The sequence below is a fragment of the Calypte anna genome, chromosome 14 (genome assembly GCF_003957555.1).
Source record: "Calypte anna isolate BGI_N300 chromosome 14, bCalAnn1_v1.p, whole genome shotgun sequence".
NCBI lineage: Eukaryota > Metazoa > Chordata > Aves > Apodiformes > Trochilidae > Calypte > Calypte anna.
Window position 1 is genome coordinate 10080331 of NC_044260.1, and position 19994 is coordinate 10100324.

The window sequence follows — 19994 nt, forward strand, 5'->3', positions numbered from 1 at the left end:
TGGGCATTGCATAGAATAATTAGCATTGCAGTTAATCCAGTCACGTAGTACACTTAAAAACATGCACTTAATTCACTTCTTTGCTTTTAGACCATGAGGTTTTGCTGATGATAGGAATTTTTTAGCTTTAAATTAGAAAAAAACCCCACCCTATTTTAACCTAGCAGTTGTCCTTTATGATTTAAAAAAACAGTCCACAGCTGGCATCTTTGAATGGACCAAGAGCTGAATGATATTGCTGGATCAGCTGTAGAAGTGTGGTGATGCAGGTGGGAGGCAGCCTCGGCCATGTTTGGACCTGCTGCTTGGGCAGGTGCATGTGCAGCCAGTCTGGTGCTGTCTGATGCTGGGCACAGGAGCTCTGATGGCTCTGGGTTGTAGCTCATGATGGGGACTTGCTCTGAGCTCAGTCACTGCCTTCCCCTCCAGTGAATTCCCTGCTCTAACGTGCTGGATCTACATGGGGCCAATGTGGCTTGCCAGCAGGGACAGGCTGACTTTCTCCTTTCTGTTGACTGCTGGGTGGGGGCTGCCAGAATTTCATCTTGATTTGTAAAACTGGCACTGAAGTAATTAATTTATATGTGGGAACAGTCTTGTTAACTGTACAGCTAGAGGAATTAGTGTTTATAGCTGTTGTGTAACATTGTCATTCCCTCTTTTCATGGGCAATTGATGACAGATAAGGTGAATAGGGTTTTTTTCAAGTACCACTTCCTCCTGCTACAATATACTGTGTCAATGGGGACTTCTGGCAAAATAGCACACGCTTTTTTCACAAAAAAAGGAAGGAAAAATAATTCAAGTGGCCCATTACATCTTTTAATCACTTCTATGAAATTGTCCCAAACCACTTGATTACTGGAAGCAGCCCAGCTCATGCATTGGGTCAAAGAGTAAAGGATGATAATAATCTTATTGCTTTTCCCAAAACATTCATTATCTTAGACTTCCAAGTGTTGCCTAATAGATTCCAATGTCTCTGCTCTTTTTGATTTTCCTTGAGCAAGGATAGGAGCCAATAATAGCACATATACTTTGTAACAGTCAGTGTCTTTACTTTGAGAGGAATGTAAAATTTCTCTGGGAATAAACTGAGAATCTGGGCCACATTCAGGGCATAACATTGCATCTTTGTGATAAAAGCTTTTGCTGTTATAAAGGACAACTCATGAATTAAAGTAAGTGAAGACAGCAGCTCATTCTTTGCTTTCTTCACATGCAAAATGCATCCTTGACATCAGTATTTACAGCAGAGTTCTGCTTGCATCAGATTTCTTCATATCTGCTTGGCTGACATAATTTGATGCTAATGAAGAGTAATAAAGGGCAACAATTTCAGATGTCATGACAATAATGCCTGGTCCTGCTTTTATAAGTGTTAGGAACCTCCAGCTTGTTTTCCTAGAGGAGCCTCCTGTCCCACCAGGGCTGAGCTCCAGCACTGCCATGCTCTGAATTGCAATGGGGTACCTGCTGGGAAAGCTCATCTCCGGCTATTTGTTTCTTTCATGGGAGAGGGTTTTTTTCCCTCCTTCCTGTTTGCTTTTTAGCCCATTGCTGGGCTGCATTGGTATTCCAGCCAGCACACCCTTGGGTAAACATTTCTGTGCCATCCCTCTTGTGCAGCAGGGCTTGCCCAGCAGGGAGGTGGTGGGGAAGGAGTGGGGGAAGCAAGAGCAGGGGAGTTGGTAAAGCCCTGGTTTTCAGCATCTTTCCCAGGATTTTTCTCCTTAAACTCCCTGAAGTTCAGAAAGTGAATTACGTGCAATCTGTCACCACAAAGGTCTTTTCCAGGAAAGTCTTGAGGCATCTGTAGGTTTTACAGGTTGCTTCCATGGGAGGGGCAGTGCTGCCTGGCAGGTGTGCCCAAGGACCCCAAATCCTGAAACTTGCTGCATTTACTTCTATCATAGCATTATGTCACTGAGAGACAGTAGGTAATTAGACAAAGTAGGAGAATAATAGTTGTTTTTTTCTTGGATATAGGGAGAGCAAACAACCAAAGCCTGCAAACAGACAGTACAGATCCACAATGCATGTCTGTGTCTCTTTGGGATTGCTTCCTGTAGAGCTGCTGATATATTCATCCTTGCAAACCATGGGTTAGAAACTGTTAACTCCAAATCTGTACTACTGTTAGTTCCTGTAGGCTGATTCCTGGCACTGTTTTGATCTTTGCAGTTTATGCATCCTAGCTAAGATTTTAGAGATTTTCTTTGTAACTAAAGGTGTCATAGCCTTTCACTGTGTCACAGGGCTGAGATTTAATGAGTGCTGCAAAATCAAGAAAAACATCCAGATGACCAAAGAGCAACTGGTTAGAAAGCCAAAGGTAGTAACTTTCATTCCTGCATGCTTGGTTCAAAGACTTCTTGTGGTGCTGGGCAGGTGAAAAAAGATGTGATTGAATCTATTTCTTGTAGTGCTGCTCATAATAATAGGCTTTGTTCTTCGTGCTTGTTGCATTGTAATTTTGATTTAACAACGTTTATCACTGGAAGATCACTGCAGGGTCTTTAATGATTGTAGTTGTTCAAGCTGATAGTCTGAGACTGTTAAATAAGCTCCAATTACTTCCCATTTGTTTGTGTTGTTTTCTCCCTCCAAGTAACAAAATGTAATCCTGAAGTTCATTATTATTCTTTGCATTGTATTAATCTAAATAGATTTTCTACCTAATTAAGGCTGAATACATTTGTGCTAAACTGACCGTATTTTACAAGGTTGTTTTCATTTGTCTGTGAGGGCGTCTTTGGTTTCTATCATCCATATTTTAATTATGTTTAATTTCTGTAGCTGCCAGAGATCCTATTGTGTGTCTCAGCAATTCACCCCGGGCTGCTCGAGATTGTTTAGATTGGAGTTGGAATAGGCCTCCAGATGAATTTAGTTGGAATCCAGTTAATAACAAGTCACCAGGAAGCAATTCCGAGTGCTTACTACTGCTTTGAAAAATATACAGTGTATATTGGCTGCATTTGGGGTGAAAGAAACGGAGATGAAAGCAGAGGAATTCAGTTCATACTAGCTGTGGTGTGTTTTATGGGGTGGGTTAATGAGGGGGAGAGGTAGGAAAAAAAATTGATGCACAGGTTGGCTGTTAATGGGCATTTTCATTGTGGTTATCGTATTCATATTCTGAACATTCAAATGATTGAGCTTTATTCCTCTGTTTATTTTGTGATATTTATATATGATTGCTTTGGGGCCCCTTTGTCAAATAATGAAGCAGGACCCATTTTTTTTCTATATCAGAGTCCCCCTTTTAAGTAAAATTATTGCTTTTCCTCATAACCTTTTTACACGGCTGAAAGGGACAGCTGTGTCCTACCTCTTTACCAGCCGGTGAGTTCAAAGCCAATACATTTGTTTTTGCCTTTTGTATCTTCCTCTTTAACTTACTATATATTTAACTATGCATTTCTCACAAAATGTTTCTCATGTCTTCAGCCACTGACAATTAAAGCACAGTGTCCTTAATACAGCAAAACAGAAAAACATATGGAAAATTCTAGCTACATTAGCATCTGCTGCCTTTCTTCCATCTGCTGTCTTTGGCCGTGCTTTTGTCCAAACCTGCCAAAAACTCTAGTTTTCCAAGGGTCTCCAGACACATCAGCCACGTCTTCACCATTCTTGAAGTTCAGAATTTCTGGTTTGTTTTGATGGCCTGGCAAGAGGTCTGCACCCCTGTGGCTGCAGGATGACTTCAAACAGGGCAATGGTTGTTTTGTAGTTTGAAAGCTGTGGATGTGGTAGCACAGGCAACAATAGGGTGAGGCCTCTACCAGTTGATTTTGTATTGGCAGGGTCCAACCCTAACTGGAAATGCACCCTCATTGACCCAGTAGCCTTTTGAGCCATTGAAATGAGTGTCTGAAAGCTGTAGAAATCCATGCAATGGAGCACAGGAGATGATACCTGCTGTGATGCTTGTGGATGGACCACTGTGGGCTGCAACATACAGGGGAGGTGCCTGAAGCTCCTGCAGAGCCAGCAGTGTCAGCCCTGCACACTCAGTCAGCCTGGGGAATGAATGGGCTTGCTTGATCTGACAGTGGGAAGGGGGAGGAGACCTAACCCATTCTCCTGCTTGGCTCAGCAATTCTTTGCTCTGACTTTTTTGTTTGTTTTAAAGTTATTTTTATTCTAATGCTGACCATCCTTCTGTATGTCACCAGGAGAGGCTGAGCTTTTGGACAATTCCATGCAAATACCCCATGGTTTTACTTTACAGCGATGGGGAGAGATGGTTTTTCTTGGACTCCTGCAGATACGTAGGACGGATAGAAACTGCTTCCCATGACAGCCTTGGTAATCAACTGTGGGGCTTAAGTTGCTGTGCTCCTGCAGCTGTCTGTTGAATGGGTGGTGTGAAGAAGTTGCTGTGGCCATGTGCCAAGGGAGATGAGTACCCAGCTGTTTCAAAAAAAGGGGATGAGATTGGATTTTTGAGCCCACTGGTGCATGAGGAGTATTTACAATTTCTGCTCTCAGTCTGAGGACTATAGTGTAACATTTGTAGTTCTGCTGGAGGGAAAGGTTTTGATTTCAACTAAGAATATGCAAAGGTTAGAGCAGAAATAAAAATATTTCATCCAGGTGCAGCCGTTGCTTGTAGAGATGCCATCCTCCAACTCCTCTGGCAACTGGAAGGTATAATTATTGAATAATTAACAAGCATTACAAAATAGTATGTTATGGAGCTGTAATTGATACTGAACAGAAATTTGTTTTAATTATTTTATAATAGTGGTGTTTAAATTCTTAGTTGCAGGATAAGTAAAATAGATGTTCCTATATAACCTGAGCAGGTCTCTTCCAGGTGCTGGTGCCTGATGCAGATTTTGAAGCTGTTCAGAACCTCCTCAAGCTTTGAGCTTGTTTGGAGCCTGCAGTGCCCCAGCTCAGCCCAGCAAAGTGCCAGATGTCTGCACCAGCTCTGAGTCTATCAAGACATGGGTGATCCTGCCCAAGGGCTGCATATTTTCAGATGTGAGCAGTAATTGTTATGTATTATGTGACAGAAATGAGAAGAAAAAAAAAAAAGTGGTTTTATAATACACAGGTTTGATTTTTACCAGGTCCTCAAGGCCAGCACGTTGGGTATTTTGTATTCAGGGGAAGGTCTGTGTGTTTTCTTGTTGCTCAGTGTTTGTTTTGCTGGTTTGTTTTGCTCTGCCTTTAAGGTACCAAGATTTGCCAGGGGAAGAACGTGAGAAATATGTTCCTAGTACAAAAAGACAACAAATCCCTCCATGCTGGGTAGAAAATCGGTTGTGTCAGATAAACTGAAACTGTGAAAGTTTGCCATTCAGGGCTTGATTGCACATGGTCCATCCATCTGGGTGGTATTTAAAGGACTTCCTTGAGACAGAAATCATACAGTGAGTGATTTTTTCTGAGAAGTTTTATTGTTGGGAGGAAATGCTCTGCACGATGCAATGAAGGCACATTGCAGATGAACACCAGCTTTTCCTGCGTGCCTTTGGGATCTGATCAGGGGTTCCTGGAACTTTCCTACAAAGCTTCTACACCAGGAGCCATCTAGTGGCACTGTATTTCCACAGGTGGGTACCAAGTGATGCTGGAGCCTCCCTGCTCAGTGTGGGCTCTTCCTCGTGGTTTTGTGTCTTGACTTGGATCCCTCAGCCACACAAAACCTGCCTGCCCTTTCTGGGGTGCATCAAGCTGCTGATGTTTCAGTCTGCTGTTTTATATGTGCTTTGTTACCTCTCTGAAAGTACATTTGAAATTGGCCTGGTGTTAGCTCTTTGCACTGCCAAATCCTGGCTGCTGGCAGTGGCAGCCCTTCCAGCATCGGTCTGAAACTGGGTTGGTTCCTGATGGCTTTTTAGTGTATTCTAGTCTTAGGGCAGGATACCCCACAGAGAAAGCACTGGTTGATTGTGTTTTGCTTGGTCAATATTGCAACCCAAATGCACATTTATACTGGAACATATTTAACTTAGAAGCAAATGTACATGACAGATGCAAGTGAAAAACATGTGGAGAGAGACAGTGGGCAGGTATGTGAAGTACCTGGGGTCTGACTGAGCAGGTGTGTGTGTTACTTGAAAAAACCTTTGAGAGTGTTAACAAGCTGCCATTAAAATCCATTCATCACTGCAGATGGCTGTGAAGTTCTTCTGTATTTGTGCTACATGCAGTGAGCTGCAGCTGCTGTTGCATCTGCAGTAGGTGACAGCATCAGTTTATTACATGGTCTTCTCAGTAGGTAGTAAAGGTGGTAGTAAAGTTCCTTGTCTGCAGGAAGCTGGGTTTTCTCCTCTGAGGTAGATGGGACTTGGAATTCAGTCAGGCTCACAGTACCTGATTCCCAGACCCTCAACCTCTGTAGAAATAGTGGGTAATATACCACAGAGCACATGTTTTGTGTGAAAGATTTTAATAAATCACACTGAAGGTGGGATTTGGGGAATTAAAACCCATGCATTCAACAAGGAGCAGAATTTGGAGCAGAATTCAAACTCCTTCATTACATGCAGTGGCTCTGAGCTTATAATGTTATTTTTGCATTAATATTATACTATTATTTTTTAGCATCAGTGGCAATCAGTAATGGGCAATGATCTCATGCACACTTCTGGGTACAAGCTGTTCTTTCCAAGTTTGGGAGTATTTGTTTGTTATTGCTGAATTGCAGTGTGCATACATGCAGAAGAGGCCACCCTGTTATTAAAACAGTTCCTTTTACCATCCAGTACTTGGCAATTAACTTCTCCATGTGTCTCTTGAGGTCCAGTTAAAGTTAGGACTGAAAATTTCTGTCTCTGGAAATCCTTCTCTCAGGCCTGTGTTCTGTGATTGTCCTCAGTGTCATGATTGAGCCTTGAAATACAAAGTGATGAAAAGCTTTCAAAGGTGTCTCTATAAAGGCTGTAAACAGAGTTGCCTTTTAAAATGTAGGAAAAAATGCTTTGACCCAATCCTGCACTTCTCAGCCGGAGTGGAATGTTTTTCCTTGGTGTCAGGAGTGGCACTGGGTCATCACTGAGGTACAGACACCACCCCTGATGGAAAAGATGCTCAGATTTCTCTGTTAGTCCCCCAAGGGAGGCTGTGTCACTCTGAGTCTGCTGGAGAAGCACATGTAGGATCACACATACAGGGAGTGTTTTGCCAGCACTGGAAGCACAGTTGAAATGCATGGTCTTGGATGGAATGTGTTGTGCTTGACTTGTAATTTTTATAGAGTAGCCTCCCAAATGAGCTGGCTCAGGATACAGCCTCTTCTGATCTATGTCTGTTCTAAAGAGAATTTCTGCACTGCAAAGACCCAAGTGGTGTTTTCCACAATTTTTTTTGTGTATTCTGTGGATCAGATTAGGACCATACAACAACAAAGAATAGCAGGGTCAGGTATTGGTTTCAAAATACCATACTTTCATATTTGACTGTGGATATGTACAGGCTGTATTTATATGTTCTCTGCTTCTAATTTAATCCTACTATAACCTTCCTTTTTTCAGTGTATTTAATGTGATTTGTGAGCACAATGAGACATAAGAAGGGGGCTGCTAATGAATGGCTGGGCAGGAGTTGAAAAAGATGATGCTCAAAACAGTGAACTTGCTGATGTGCTCCCCTGGTGCTGTCAGAACCAAGAACATGGTTTCATGATCATCTTTCTCCAGGATGACTTTGTCTAGATTTGGATGTCTTAGACATCCGTGGCAAATAAAGCCTGCTATTAATCCAGCAATGTAAAAATTAAAAATTGCAGAAAAAAGTAAACCCCATCTTTCCATAGCCAGCTGAAAACCAGATGTGCTGCTTTTGTTTGTACCTCTGAACTTCACGAACAAACACAAAAATTTATTGTCAGCAGCTGCTGCTGTGTTAAGCTCAGAGTTCTGAGCTTCATTTCCCGTGCACTGCCAATATGGGTACATTGTGCTGTCAAGAATGGATCCTCTCTTGAGATCACTGTGCAGTAAAAGTAATGCTTGGCTTTGGTGGAAGTTATCATGAGAGAGGAATGCAGATAAAGGTGGATGCAGATTTCTGGCTATGTGGCACTTGTGTATGGACAGGTGTGGTGGGATCACGTGAGGCTGGAGTTTGTCCAGCTGGGGGATTTGGTACGTGTCCTTATTTTTCAGTGTAAGTCTATAGCTCCTGGTTGGTGCAGTTATTGTACAAACTGTGCTTTATTTTTAATCCTTTAGTCCTGCTCACATCTCTGCAGACTTCGGGAGTCCTCTGTGGTGGGGAGGTTTTCACTGCCCCAGTGGGCAGGGTAGAGTCACAGCCAGCTGAGGTTTGTGTCTGCCTTTGAAGCATTTCAGATTCCTTTGTCTTTTCAAATTCCAGCATGTGGATTTGGAAAAGCATTCCCCGAGGGGGGCAAAGCGCTTGAAGGAGGAAAACAGTTCAAAGAGGTGACCCATACACCAGTAAACCTGCTGTTTACTTTGCTTTTTTCTCCTGAGGTTCCATCACAGCTCTCTACCCCTCTCTGAGAGCATAGTGCATCAGCTGGCAGGGAACACTCTACTTAAGCACCCGGAGCTGCACCATGGTGGGATGCTCCAGTTATTGATAAAAAGTGCTTTAAGTTGCATTAATGACAAAAACTAATGATAAAGTTACTTTGCATTTCTATGGAGTGGTGCCCCTCTAGCTATGTGCACACTGCTGCTGTTGAAACCCAACAAATCAAGTTCACATTTGCTCTTCCATAGTTTCCTTCATATTTGACATCCTTAACCCTTTAAAGTTCAAGGACTGCTTATAAAGAATAGCTCAGGCTGTGTTTGGGTTTGAAAATCTATATTAACAAAAATAATTTGATAATACTTGTCTCAACCCTTTTCTTGTCTCAGTTGTTTTGGTTTATACATCCAGATATCTGCAGCTCTTAGTGTTCCTACCTCCACTGGAGGACTTGTACAGGGTCCCTCTGTCAGAAAGGGAACAGTATATATGTGTTAAAGGGTAACTGCAGTGTGTTTGCTCTGATTGTGGTCAGTGTGATTCAAATAGTGTATATAGCTGTGTACATACATGTAGACACAGAGTCATATATACATATATATATGCACAAAAGTGCAGAGCATTTTGCATTTAATTTTATAAGGGAAATAGGTGAATTCAGGCACTAGCTTAGAATAAATGTGACAGCACAGGTTTTAAAGTTAGAAGTATCTCCCATGTACAAATCCAAATGCATGAAAATGAAGCAAGTCAAATACACAGATGGCATAACTGAGCTTTTAGAGTTGGGTGAACAATAAAGGGAACATGACAATTATGGAATGTCTGAAGTCTTAGAGCAGTGACACCTCAGTGGAGGTGTTTGGGGTATGGTGGCAATACACTTAACCTTTGCTTTGCTCTGCTTGTAGCTTGCTGCTGCATTTGAAGTGGTCTTTTTATTTGAAGATACATCGGAGATAGAGCCTAAGTGAAGGGAGTTGGGCTCCCTGAGCTGAGTTGTGTTGGGTTTTTACTTTGGGCATTCATGTGAATAAGGACTGTCTTAACTCGTTTGGGTTTTTTTCTGGTTGGTATTGTAAGCTTGCTCTCCTGTTGATGGGCAAGGATGAGTTCCTGTGATAATAGATGGAGGCAGGGGTGAAATTGTGAATTATAAATTACATGATATATCTTAAATATTGCAACATTATGGTCTCTGTATTTATGAAAGTACACCCGTTATGGAGAAGAGGAACATGGTGGTAAGAGCCAACATCCCACTCAGGGCTTGCTGCTGCCAGAGCTTCCTGTCTGCAGCAAGGCTGGAATGCACCTCATGGGGAACACTTCTCCAAAGCTTTACAGTGTAGAAGTTAAAGATAGGAAGGAAGTGTTTTGTTTGTGGCAAAGTTACTTCACTGAAAGAAAGCTCAGGCTGTCAAGTTCCATGGCACTTTATGCAGAGGAGTGAGGCAGTTCCTGGAATACCTAACTCTGATCATCAATGCAAGGAGTGAAGGAAAGCATCAGAGAACCTGCTCTCACTCCACTGAAACCTCTGTCAGCTTTGCCATTGATTTCTAACAGCATCAGGTTGAATTCTCTGGTTAATCATTGCTCAGAAAAATTGCTGTGTAGAACCTCCCTGCTCCATCTCAGGGGAGGATTGAACTCTGGAGGTGCAGGCAGTTGTTGTCTGCACTAACTTGGGCAGCTCAGAGGCCTCTCTCAGCTCCATCTTTCTGTTGTTAACCCTAACATGGGGATTTTTTGCAATATGTTGGGTTGTCATTGATCTGTGTTCTCATGTAAGAAATGATGTGACAATTTTTAGTAAGATAAGTATAATTTTTCTCCTCATTTATAGGCTGGCTATTTTTCCCACCGACCGAAAGAGAAAACACGAACAGACAGCAATAATGAAAATTCAGTCCCCAAGGACTTTGAAAATATTGATAACAGTAACTTTGCTCCCAGGACTCAGGGGCAAAATCACCAGTCTGAGCTGGTGAAAAAACCCCTCAGCAAGCAAAAGGAGCACTTGAGAAAGAAACTGGAAGAGGAGAAAATGAAGGAAAACTTGGTGCTGGGGAAGAACTCCAATGAGGTTGTGCAGTTCAGTGATCACCCCGGAAAAAACACCAGCAGCAGCAACAACGATTTGAAGGAGATTCACTTGTCTCCCAGACAGCATCATTTGAAAAAAATTGGAAGCAGCTCCCCTGAACTGAGATACGATCAACCACCCAAGTGTGAGGTAACAGGCAAGGAGGCAATTTCAGCCATGTCCCGCTCCAAATCCAAGCAGTGTCGGCAGGAGATCTCAGAGGTGTATTGTCAGCACAAGCTGGGAAAGCTGATGCCAGAGAAGGTGACACGTTTCTGTACACTGGAGGGTAAGTTGGGAGATGGTGAAGGAAAAATAACATGGTATCTTGGGGGAAGGATTCTGTCTCATTGAAATGGCCTTCTGATGACAAAAAATGACTTTGTTGCAGGAATGTATAATGTACTTAGTCTGTGAAAACAAGGGAGGGTTTGGGGATGTTTTAAAGAGGGAGTAATATGGATGTCTCATCATCCTTGGTAGATTCCTATAGAATTTCTTTTCACTTCCACAAGGTTTTTATTACACTGTGTGACCTAGGAATTAAGCTACTGCTTCTGTTTCCTTTACTTCTTAATCTACAGACGCAGAGAACAGTCAAAGTCTTGTTGTTCTGTAGAGGGTGTGTGTGCTTTTGGGGATCAGGGAACAGCCATGTTCAATGTTAGTGCCCTGTGCTAACCAGTAAGTGAGTGGCATTCCTCTTGGGGCCATTGTTGTGGCACAGTGTTGTCTTAGTGAATAACCTGGACTGCTAAATATTGTAATAACACAAATAATTACCAAAAGTATAATATAAAAATAATCCAAAAGTGTGGGGAAAAAATATAATTCTGTGGCTCTCTTCTATTTTTAGTGCTCTTCAATCAGTAAAAGTAATTTTCAAAATCACTGTTGTATAAAGTCAGTTACCTCTGCTGGTTTAAGCCCTAGCTTTTATTTGTTGCTTTTAGTTTCTCCATGAGGTGTTTCTCAGCTCGCTGTCCCCTTGCAGCTGTGAGCTGGGCTTTTCCTACTTTTTGAGAGTGTTTCATGTGTCACCATTCATTTAGCTGTAAAGTGCTTTTTCTTTTCTTGCTTTTTTTTTTAGTATTGATTAATTGATCAAAGTAAGTATTGATCAAGGAAGAGCATTATTATACACAGCAGCACTTGTTTATCCAGCAGTCATCCTGTTAGTGGCACCTCAACCTGTGTGTGAGGATATACTGATGGCTTTGTCCCAGTGGAAAGTGCAGAGGAACTTTTACAAATGAGAATAGATCTTGCTTTGAGATGGTGCAGTGAACATGGTGAGCTGTGGATAGGTGATGTTTAGTGTCTTTCATTAGGAATATTAAGTTACATCCTCTAAACCCCATGGCTTACCTGTTAATTCCACCATCACAAAACAGTGGTTACTGTTGGGTGATTTCACAGGGGGAGGGAGGAGGATCCTTGTTGTCATTGTCTAAATTAGGAGGCTGAACTCTGTACAGACAGTGGAAAAAAGGTGTCCCAGAGGATGTTTCCAAGCAATAGCATCTCTCTGTAATTAGGCTTTTGATACAGATCCATATTACCAGAATAAATATGTGAGCACCCCATTTCCCATCCCAGTGCAGCTGTGACTGGTTGGTTTGGTTTGCTTAATTTGGATTTTACCGTATCTCTTTTGATGTTTTCTCTCAATTTATTATCATGGTAATACTCAAAATCATTAAGCTGGGTGGGCAAGCATTGGAGATAAAGACTTAATGGAGCAGGCAGAAAATTTGGCACTCAGTGGAAAGCAAGGAGAGGGACAGCAAAGGCAGCACAAGTTGATGGGAAAATAAAATAAAATAACTGTAGAGAGAGGTAGGAATTCAGCAAAACCACACAGGTACTCCTGAAGTTCCACTGGTGGAATCCACTGTGATAACTGTGTCCTTGGTATCCTTCCCCCTACTTCTCTAATGACAGGAGAGTCAGCTCTGTTTTGTGAGAAAGCTGATGGAGGTCTTGCAGATGCTGTCCTACACTTTTTGGGATGAAGGAGGTATCTTAGTAAAGTCATCAGTGCTGTATACTTTGTGTAGGGTAAATAACTCATCACATATGCAAATATGCAAGTGATATCCTGGAGAGACCTGGAAGATGTATTGTTATTTGTGTGGCTGCACACTAAAGCTGAGTGCAGTTTTGCACACACCTGTGATTCCATCCTCTGCCTGGTAATCTGTCTCCAAAAAATGCAGGGTGATTTTTCAGAAGTTTGAAACATCTGCCATCCTTAAAAGTAGTTTTTTTAGAGAAGCATTTACTGCCACTTTTTTGAATATAGAATGTATCTCCTCCCCACTGTAGAACATAAGTACTGGTGCTGTTCACTCATGTGCTGGCTCCATCCCTCATCAAAGATGTCTTCATCAGCTCCAGAGGTCCTTTCAGGGAGCTGAACTTGATTAGGAGATGTCTGTGAATCACTGGCCATCAGGTTTTGAGGATATAAGTCACTGCATTGTTAAGATTGCTCCTAGGAGGTCTTTATGCATCAAAAAAGCTGTGTGCTGCTTGTTAGCCAAAGTCCAGGCACTGAGTCTATGTATTCAGCATGTGAGTGCTGTTCCCTTCAGTGTGGTTTGAAAAAAAGTTTTCCTGTCTGTTTTCAGCAGAGCTGTTAAGTATTTATGCATTGGAGCAGCACATTCATCCATTATCCCAACATATTAACATTTTCCCAGTCCTGTGGTTTCCATTGAGATGTCATCCAGCATTTAATCCCCTTGGATCCTGTCTCAGCTGATCAAAACCACAAAGTTGCTAAGTGTAGCTATCAATCATGGACGTGACTCCATCCAGCTGGATTTTCATAAATGTTAAGTGATGTGTTCATCTGGATGGTTATCAGGGACCTTATCCCATTTATCTGAATGGAAACAGGACCTTACAGGCTGTTTCTTAAGTATGTTACTGTTTCCAAAGGCGAAAGGCAAAGGAAGTCAAATATAGGTGTCTTCATTGTAGAAAAGGAAGGACTGTTAAACCAAAAACATCATGTTTACTACCTGTTTGACATGGCAGGTGTTATTTCCAGGAGAACAAGAGGACACAGGCTGCAGTCCCTCTGAGGACATCACTGAAAGACAACACTGCTGAACCAGCTAAATGAGGCATGGCAATTTCACCAGTTACCTGACTTGCAGAGCACATGAGCTGGCTTTTCCCAGCAAGTCAGCCCTGAAAACAGGGTACAAATGCTGTGGAACAGTGGACTGATGTCAAATACTTTTTAGGTGCAGCCTTACTCAAACTCATGGCTGAGATCAAAGCAAGAAGCAGCTTGCAAGTCCCTGTTCACTCAGAAGGGAATGTTTGGAGTTTGGATAAGTGTGCTTTGAGGGGAAATGCAGACCAGGTTCAGCACAGAGTTAGGTGAGGACAGGACAAATACATCTCTGTGCAGGTTGAGGGTATGGGGAGACATAATGTTGGAGAGTTCATTTCTTCTCATGATCTGGAGCTCAACAACCTGTGAACAGACACAGTGTTTGCTGAGGCCATCTCCAGCCTGGTCCTCTGTAGGCTGAACTAGAGACACTGATGTGCCAGACTTCCTTCTACTTAACAAAGTTGTTGGTGGACCTGGACCAGCTGCCTCCTTTCCTGTCTGTCATGGAACGTGGCCCTCCTCTTCTCCAGAGGTACTGGGATGAAGCAGATGTTCCAATGACAGTTCTGGGCTCTCAAATAAGCCTCACTCTCTACCTTAGATAAACTCCTCTTTGACAAAACATAAGTGGCCTGATTTCTGCCATGTTTTCTTAAGCAGAATCCCTTGGAACTGTGGTCAGGAGTACACTTTATAATGGCTGCTGTAACCATCAGTGCTGAGATGACTGCCTGGATTTTGGGGCAGGAATGCAGTTATGATTACACAACTCCACATTTCAACATACATATGAAAGTTGTGACTTGTACTTGCAGTCATCTTTCCATGGTGACTGTGATGAAAAAAACCCATCTCCTGACCCACTGGCTGGGATCAGCCCTCAAGTCCTCTGTTTTCACTTCCACGTGGATTGTTGGTAGCTCTGAATCCCTGGCCTTGCACATTTCCTGGATGTGCAGCAGGGTTTCTCCTGAGTCATTGGCACCTCATGGGAGTCTGGCCAGGAGTCACGACAGGCACTGTGCCAAGTGGCATCTGCATTGGTCCTTCTCTGGGCCAGCTTTTCTAGGCTGCCATAGCCCCAGGGGAGGCTCTGGCCCAATGCTTATCATTAGTTACCCCATTGCTTTTATATTTAACTGAGACCTATGGCCCTAAATAGACCAAAAGTATGCAACCATGTTTTTTGAGAGGTGTTTTCTTAGATACAGTTATGGTAAAAGAAAGTCCCTATGAAAGCAGAGGGTCTCAAGTGAACCTAATTTATTTCCCCTTGGTTCTTCTGTTATCTTTTCTTAGTTAATAAATCAGACAGGTTTTCTGCTACCTTCATCCCTATGGGCTGAACCTAACTAATAAATGAAGTAGAAAAATAATCAAGCTACCCTCATTCAACTTCATTCATCAGCACTGAAAGAGTTCTTTGCAGATCAGACTTTCTCCCTATTTGCTTACTGCTAATGCTGCTCTGGCAGACTGAAGCAAGAGTTTTCAGTTTCTTAAAGGCCACCGAGAAGAAATTTTTCCATTTCCTTTTAGAAAACACAGCCTTCTTTTGGTTTTCAAATGAAGAGAAAAGGGCTCCAGAGCTCTGTTTACTGAGTGATGCACAAAGGTAATAGCAATCTGTACTTTTTTGTCTGGTTACTTCAAAGCACTCAGCAGAAAGAGGTAAGATTTACAGGAAAGGAGAGGATAAGCCACTAAGATGCCAAATATGTGTGGTTTGGAGCAGAGCAGTTCTTGAAGGCATGAAAATGGGAGCAGCCTCTATATAATTTTTAAAAATTGAGAGGTGTAACTAAGCAAATAGAGAATTTCATCTGCTTAGTGTGCATGTGTATGTGCACAGTGACAGATCAATGTATGGCTTGGCTTTGCTTTCACGTTTTGAGCAATGCATTTTTTGACTCACTGGATTTAATTTAAAGATTACTTAAACCACAATCTGGCTTTGTTTGTTGTTTTGGTTTGGGTTTTTTTCCTCATTAACTGAGGATTCCTAATTACTTTGGCTGCTGCTGCTTTTCTGTATGTTTAAACTGTTAGTGTGACAAAATGACTGTGGTGAGCTGTATCCAGTTTAAGGAGCATGTAAGAGCCACTGCATATGCAGCCCAGACAGCATTTTAATTTGCTGCACCACAGATGACTTGTTGCAATAAGTTTATTGTGAGTAGACTAATTGCAAAATAACCCTAATTGAGTAGTTATCAGTGAACAGCATCCTGTGGAACAAAACTGCTTACAATTTATAGTGTTTAAGCCATACACTGGTATTCTGCAGACCACTAAGATGTAATTACACCATGTACAGAGATTGTGTTTTGTTCTGGAAGCCATGTTTCCAGCACTTGTTTCATTAGGAAGGGACGTTTCAAGATTCAGTACTTGAATTTTAGGTGAAATGAGTTTATGAAATGTGTGGTGTGTCCCTTCTCTGCCCTTACATGTGTAAAGCAGAACCAAATCTAATAAAATCAGTGAAGCTGTGGCACTGTAAGGAGAAAAATTAGATCTCAGGAAGAATATATATATTGCCAGTGATTCTAAGTTAATTGCTTAGTGTAAATTTGGGTGCAAGTGTTGAAAAGACACTTGATTGTTTTGGCTGAAGGTGTACCCTGCCTCACTGTGTGGACAAGAACTGGAGTATATCATTTATGTGATGAAAATGCATGTAAGTGGTAGGGTCCAAAGTGCACAGAAGCTCCTGTCAGAAGGCTGGGTGTGCAGGCTGGTGTCCCAGCACAGGCTGCCTGCCTGGCTGTTGGGTGACCAGTGCATTCTGGTCATTTAAAGGGAGTCAGGAGGCAGCCTTGATGTAAGAGAGGCCAAAACACTTTCCCCTGCTCACAGCTGAGTTGTTTCTGAGGCAGAGGACCAAATGAAAGCAGATCAGAAACTGGACAGGTTTCTTTGCAAAAGGAAGATCTGTGTACACCTTTGAAGGAAGCTGGAATTGCTGGCAAAGTCTTCGTGGCATCCCAGAACAGGGCAGCATAATTTTACCACCTCACTGCATCTCTGGGACAGCTGCAGTGTGGAGGACAGGAGGCTGATGTTTCTCAGGGATGGATGAGCTTGTGGTGTTGCAGAGCTAGGGAATCTGCTTCCCAAAATAAGGCTTCAAAATAAGAGCACAGACTGGTTCTGTCAGTGCTGTCTCATGTAGTTTCAGTTCTGGTTTTAGAAGAAATTCAGTGAGGGGAATACTATTTTGGGTGTCTGTTAGTCCTTTAATTTAAATACAGAAATTTGTGTCAAGATCATCTTTAAGTTTAGAAATGGAAGAATGAAATCAGACTGATATTTCTGTTTTTTTTTTTCCACATGATGGTACTGCCTGGTCACATTTTCCACCCAGGACCTGTGTGGTTACCTGTGGATTTGTTGCCTGCAGAGTTGGTGCCTGGCAGGCCAGGGCAGCAGATTTGCAGAAAATCATCATGACAAATGATGGCATCTTAAGAAAATGCTGAAAACAATGCATGACATGAGGAACGGAGGGCAGAAGAGGTGGAAAATTTGTGGTCAGCAGCCCTAGTTCTCACCAAGCCTCTGTTTTGGAAAACTATATTATTTTCTGGAGAATTAAAGGGGGAGCATGGGCAAGCGTGGGAGAGGATAATGGCTGAGTGTGCTCACTGCAAACCTCCTGAGAAGGAAGCACAAGGGTAACAGAAGCTCAGAGACTATTTTGATAAAGTTTACTGTCTATGTAGAGATAAGAAAAGTATTTAAGTGATGGAAATGCTTCCTAGTGACCTGAAACAAGTGGAGAGTGTTGTGTGGGAGAGTCAAATACATCTATGTTTAGAGAAAATTATTGGTACGATGGGATGAATGGGGAGGGGGATGAGAAAAGAAAGACAAACCAAAGCCACCAAACACAACCTCTCTCTGTAGTAGGAAAACTTGAGCTAAACTGGCCCACAGTTGTGATTTTTTTAAATATTAAATTTGTGTTGAACTGGTGTTAACTCATTACAGTGACTTTAGTAGACAGAGAAGAAACGTGGCACCTAAATCTTCTTTTGATATAGTGCTAAGCAAGCAGTTGTGCAATGTAAATGCATGGTAATACTGAACTGAACTTGAGTTAAGGGTGCACAATCAGTCTCAATGTTATGTTCTTCTCTAGTTAGACTTTGGAACCATAATAAAACTGTTAGACTGTCATTGTTAGTACTGGTTGTAAGCTGGCAACAGCAATTCTCAGATTTACTTTTTGGCTTATGTCGAAAATGTCAGCAGGGACACAAAGAGATTGCTGGGCATGACTTCTGTAGAAAAAGTCAATTATAAGAATCTGTAGCTGAGCAAACTTGGAAAAGATTTCTAAACTGCTCAATATATATTTAGTCTTCCAAATGAATTCTCATCTTTCGTAACTTGAAAGCATGTTAGAAGCGAATAGCCCTGATTCCTTCCTCTCACTATTTTAATATCCGTGATAAGTCACAGATATATCATCTAGTTGTGTCATCTAGTTCCTTTGTAAGGAAGAACAGAATACTCCTAGCTCCCAGGAATGCTGTCACCATTGGGCTTAGTTTAATGCACATTAAACTCTGAAGTGTGCTATTTACAGTTTTACTGTAAAATACTGCTTTTAAAGAGGGGTTTTACTGAGAGGTCCATGGGAAAAGTCCCTCATTTTCCTACTCTAGGGTGACCAAAAGACTTTTTCAGTTTTCTTCTTGAGCTTGCTGAAGCTGGATCATCACCACCATCTCTTGCTTTTGGTTCATACCCATCAGTTTTCTTCCCATGGATGTCACTATAAGAATGGGGGGAAGCTTAAACTAAAAAACAGAATTATGCTGCAGGAAAAACATTATCTATTAACTCAGACTGTACAGTTTGTTGGAAATAATTTGAATAGCAATTATTTGTTCTTTCAAATTACAAAATTCATAGAATTTTGAGTTCTGCAGGACTCAATTGCTTGTTCCCTTTTAAAAACATATTTTCTCCATATTGTTGTTCTTGTGATAAAACATGGTCCTCTACAGGCAGCACTGCCAGTAGAACATTGGCTGCATTCCCCTGCCACACCACCTTCTGTTATGCTGCTTGAAGAAAGGCCCTGCTACCTCCTAACAATGTGCTTTTTCTAGACTGAGGAGAGTGGGTGCAGTTTGTCAGTGGGTGGTACACATTAAGCTTGTTGGGAAGCCTATGAAGGCTCAGTTCAGGCTTGGGTTCAGGTTTTCTATTCATCATTACTGTGTCTACATGCTGGCAATGTTTTGGGGAGTCTGTATTGTTCTCTACAGGCAGTGAAATTCAGGAAAAACTTCAACTTCACACGTTTATCAACAGCAGTATGGATTTTGCCTTTGAGTTATGACAGGAGTTTAGGAAAAATAAAAAGCACCCTCATGAAAAGCTTTTTTTTTAGACGTTGCTCTCCTTACCTTGGCTTATTCCCTGAGGAATCACTACCATGGCAAATGAAGACTCTTGGAGGAGGGCACTCTTCTGACTGCTGTCCTGCTGATGGTTTGGGGACCAGTTCTGTGAGTTTGAACACGAAATCTTTATGAGACTGTAAAGATACCACGTCAGCTTTGCATGGATCAGCTCAAAGAAGCTCATGGCTCATCTCCCACTATATTGCCAATTCCTTCTGCATGCATTTCCTGACTTTAATGACCAGTTGTCCTTGAGGAATGATGGTCTGTAACACTTGTAGGTCTTGTCAAGGAGAACCACAAAAAAAGCTGTAGAAAAAATCTTTTTCTGTAAATCTCATTAAAAAGCTCATTATTCAACTGGAGTTCAAGGCAGTCCTCCATATAGCTAGAATATAAGTGCTGGTATCATTTTCTTTGTTGCAAGGTGATTGCTTCTCTTTTGTAGAGATTTTCTTGCTGAAACAAATGATGAAGTGTTTTGTTGCTGTCTTGATTCACTCATGTAACTCATTAAAAGTTTAAAGATAAATGCTTCAGTGATGAGCATGGACCCTTGTTTGTCACCAGCTGTAAATAGCAGTTTAAGCAGTCTGGCTCCTTGCTCACCTGGGTTTTTAATTGGAAATAAATATTTACATCTAGCCAATGGACATTACTGTGCAGTAGAGTATTTGATACCACGCAACTTTTAAGCTGAAATTGTCTGCCTGTGCAGTGTGTTACTGTGCTGCATCATGTTTAGCTTGACAGTAGCACAACTAAACAGAACCATCCAGTGTCCTGTTAGCTGTTGATTTCTGGGCTGTGATTAAGGCTGGGCAATTTACTGAAGAGTAGAGAGGATAAGGGATTTTGAAAAGAACAGTTTCCAGCAATAGGTATTTTA

The 19994-nt window shown here is 41.8% G+C and overlaps 1 protein-coding gene across 1 annotated transcript in view; it reads left to right on the forward strand.

The window, feature by feature from the left end:
• The window catches only part of XYLT1 (xylosyltransferase 1), a 155564-nt gene that overhangs the window by 69740 nt on the left and 65830 nt on the right, over positions 1-19994 (forward strand). The window contains exon 2 of the mRNA XM_030460103.1: positions 10313-10841. Within this exon, the coding sequence (XP_030315963.1) occupies positions 10313-10841 (529 nt within the window). The remainder of the gene's footprint in view (positions 1-10312; positions 10842-19994) is intronic.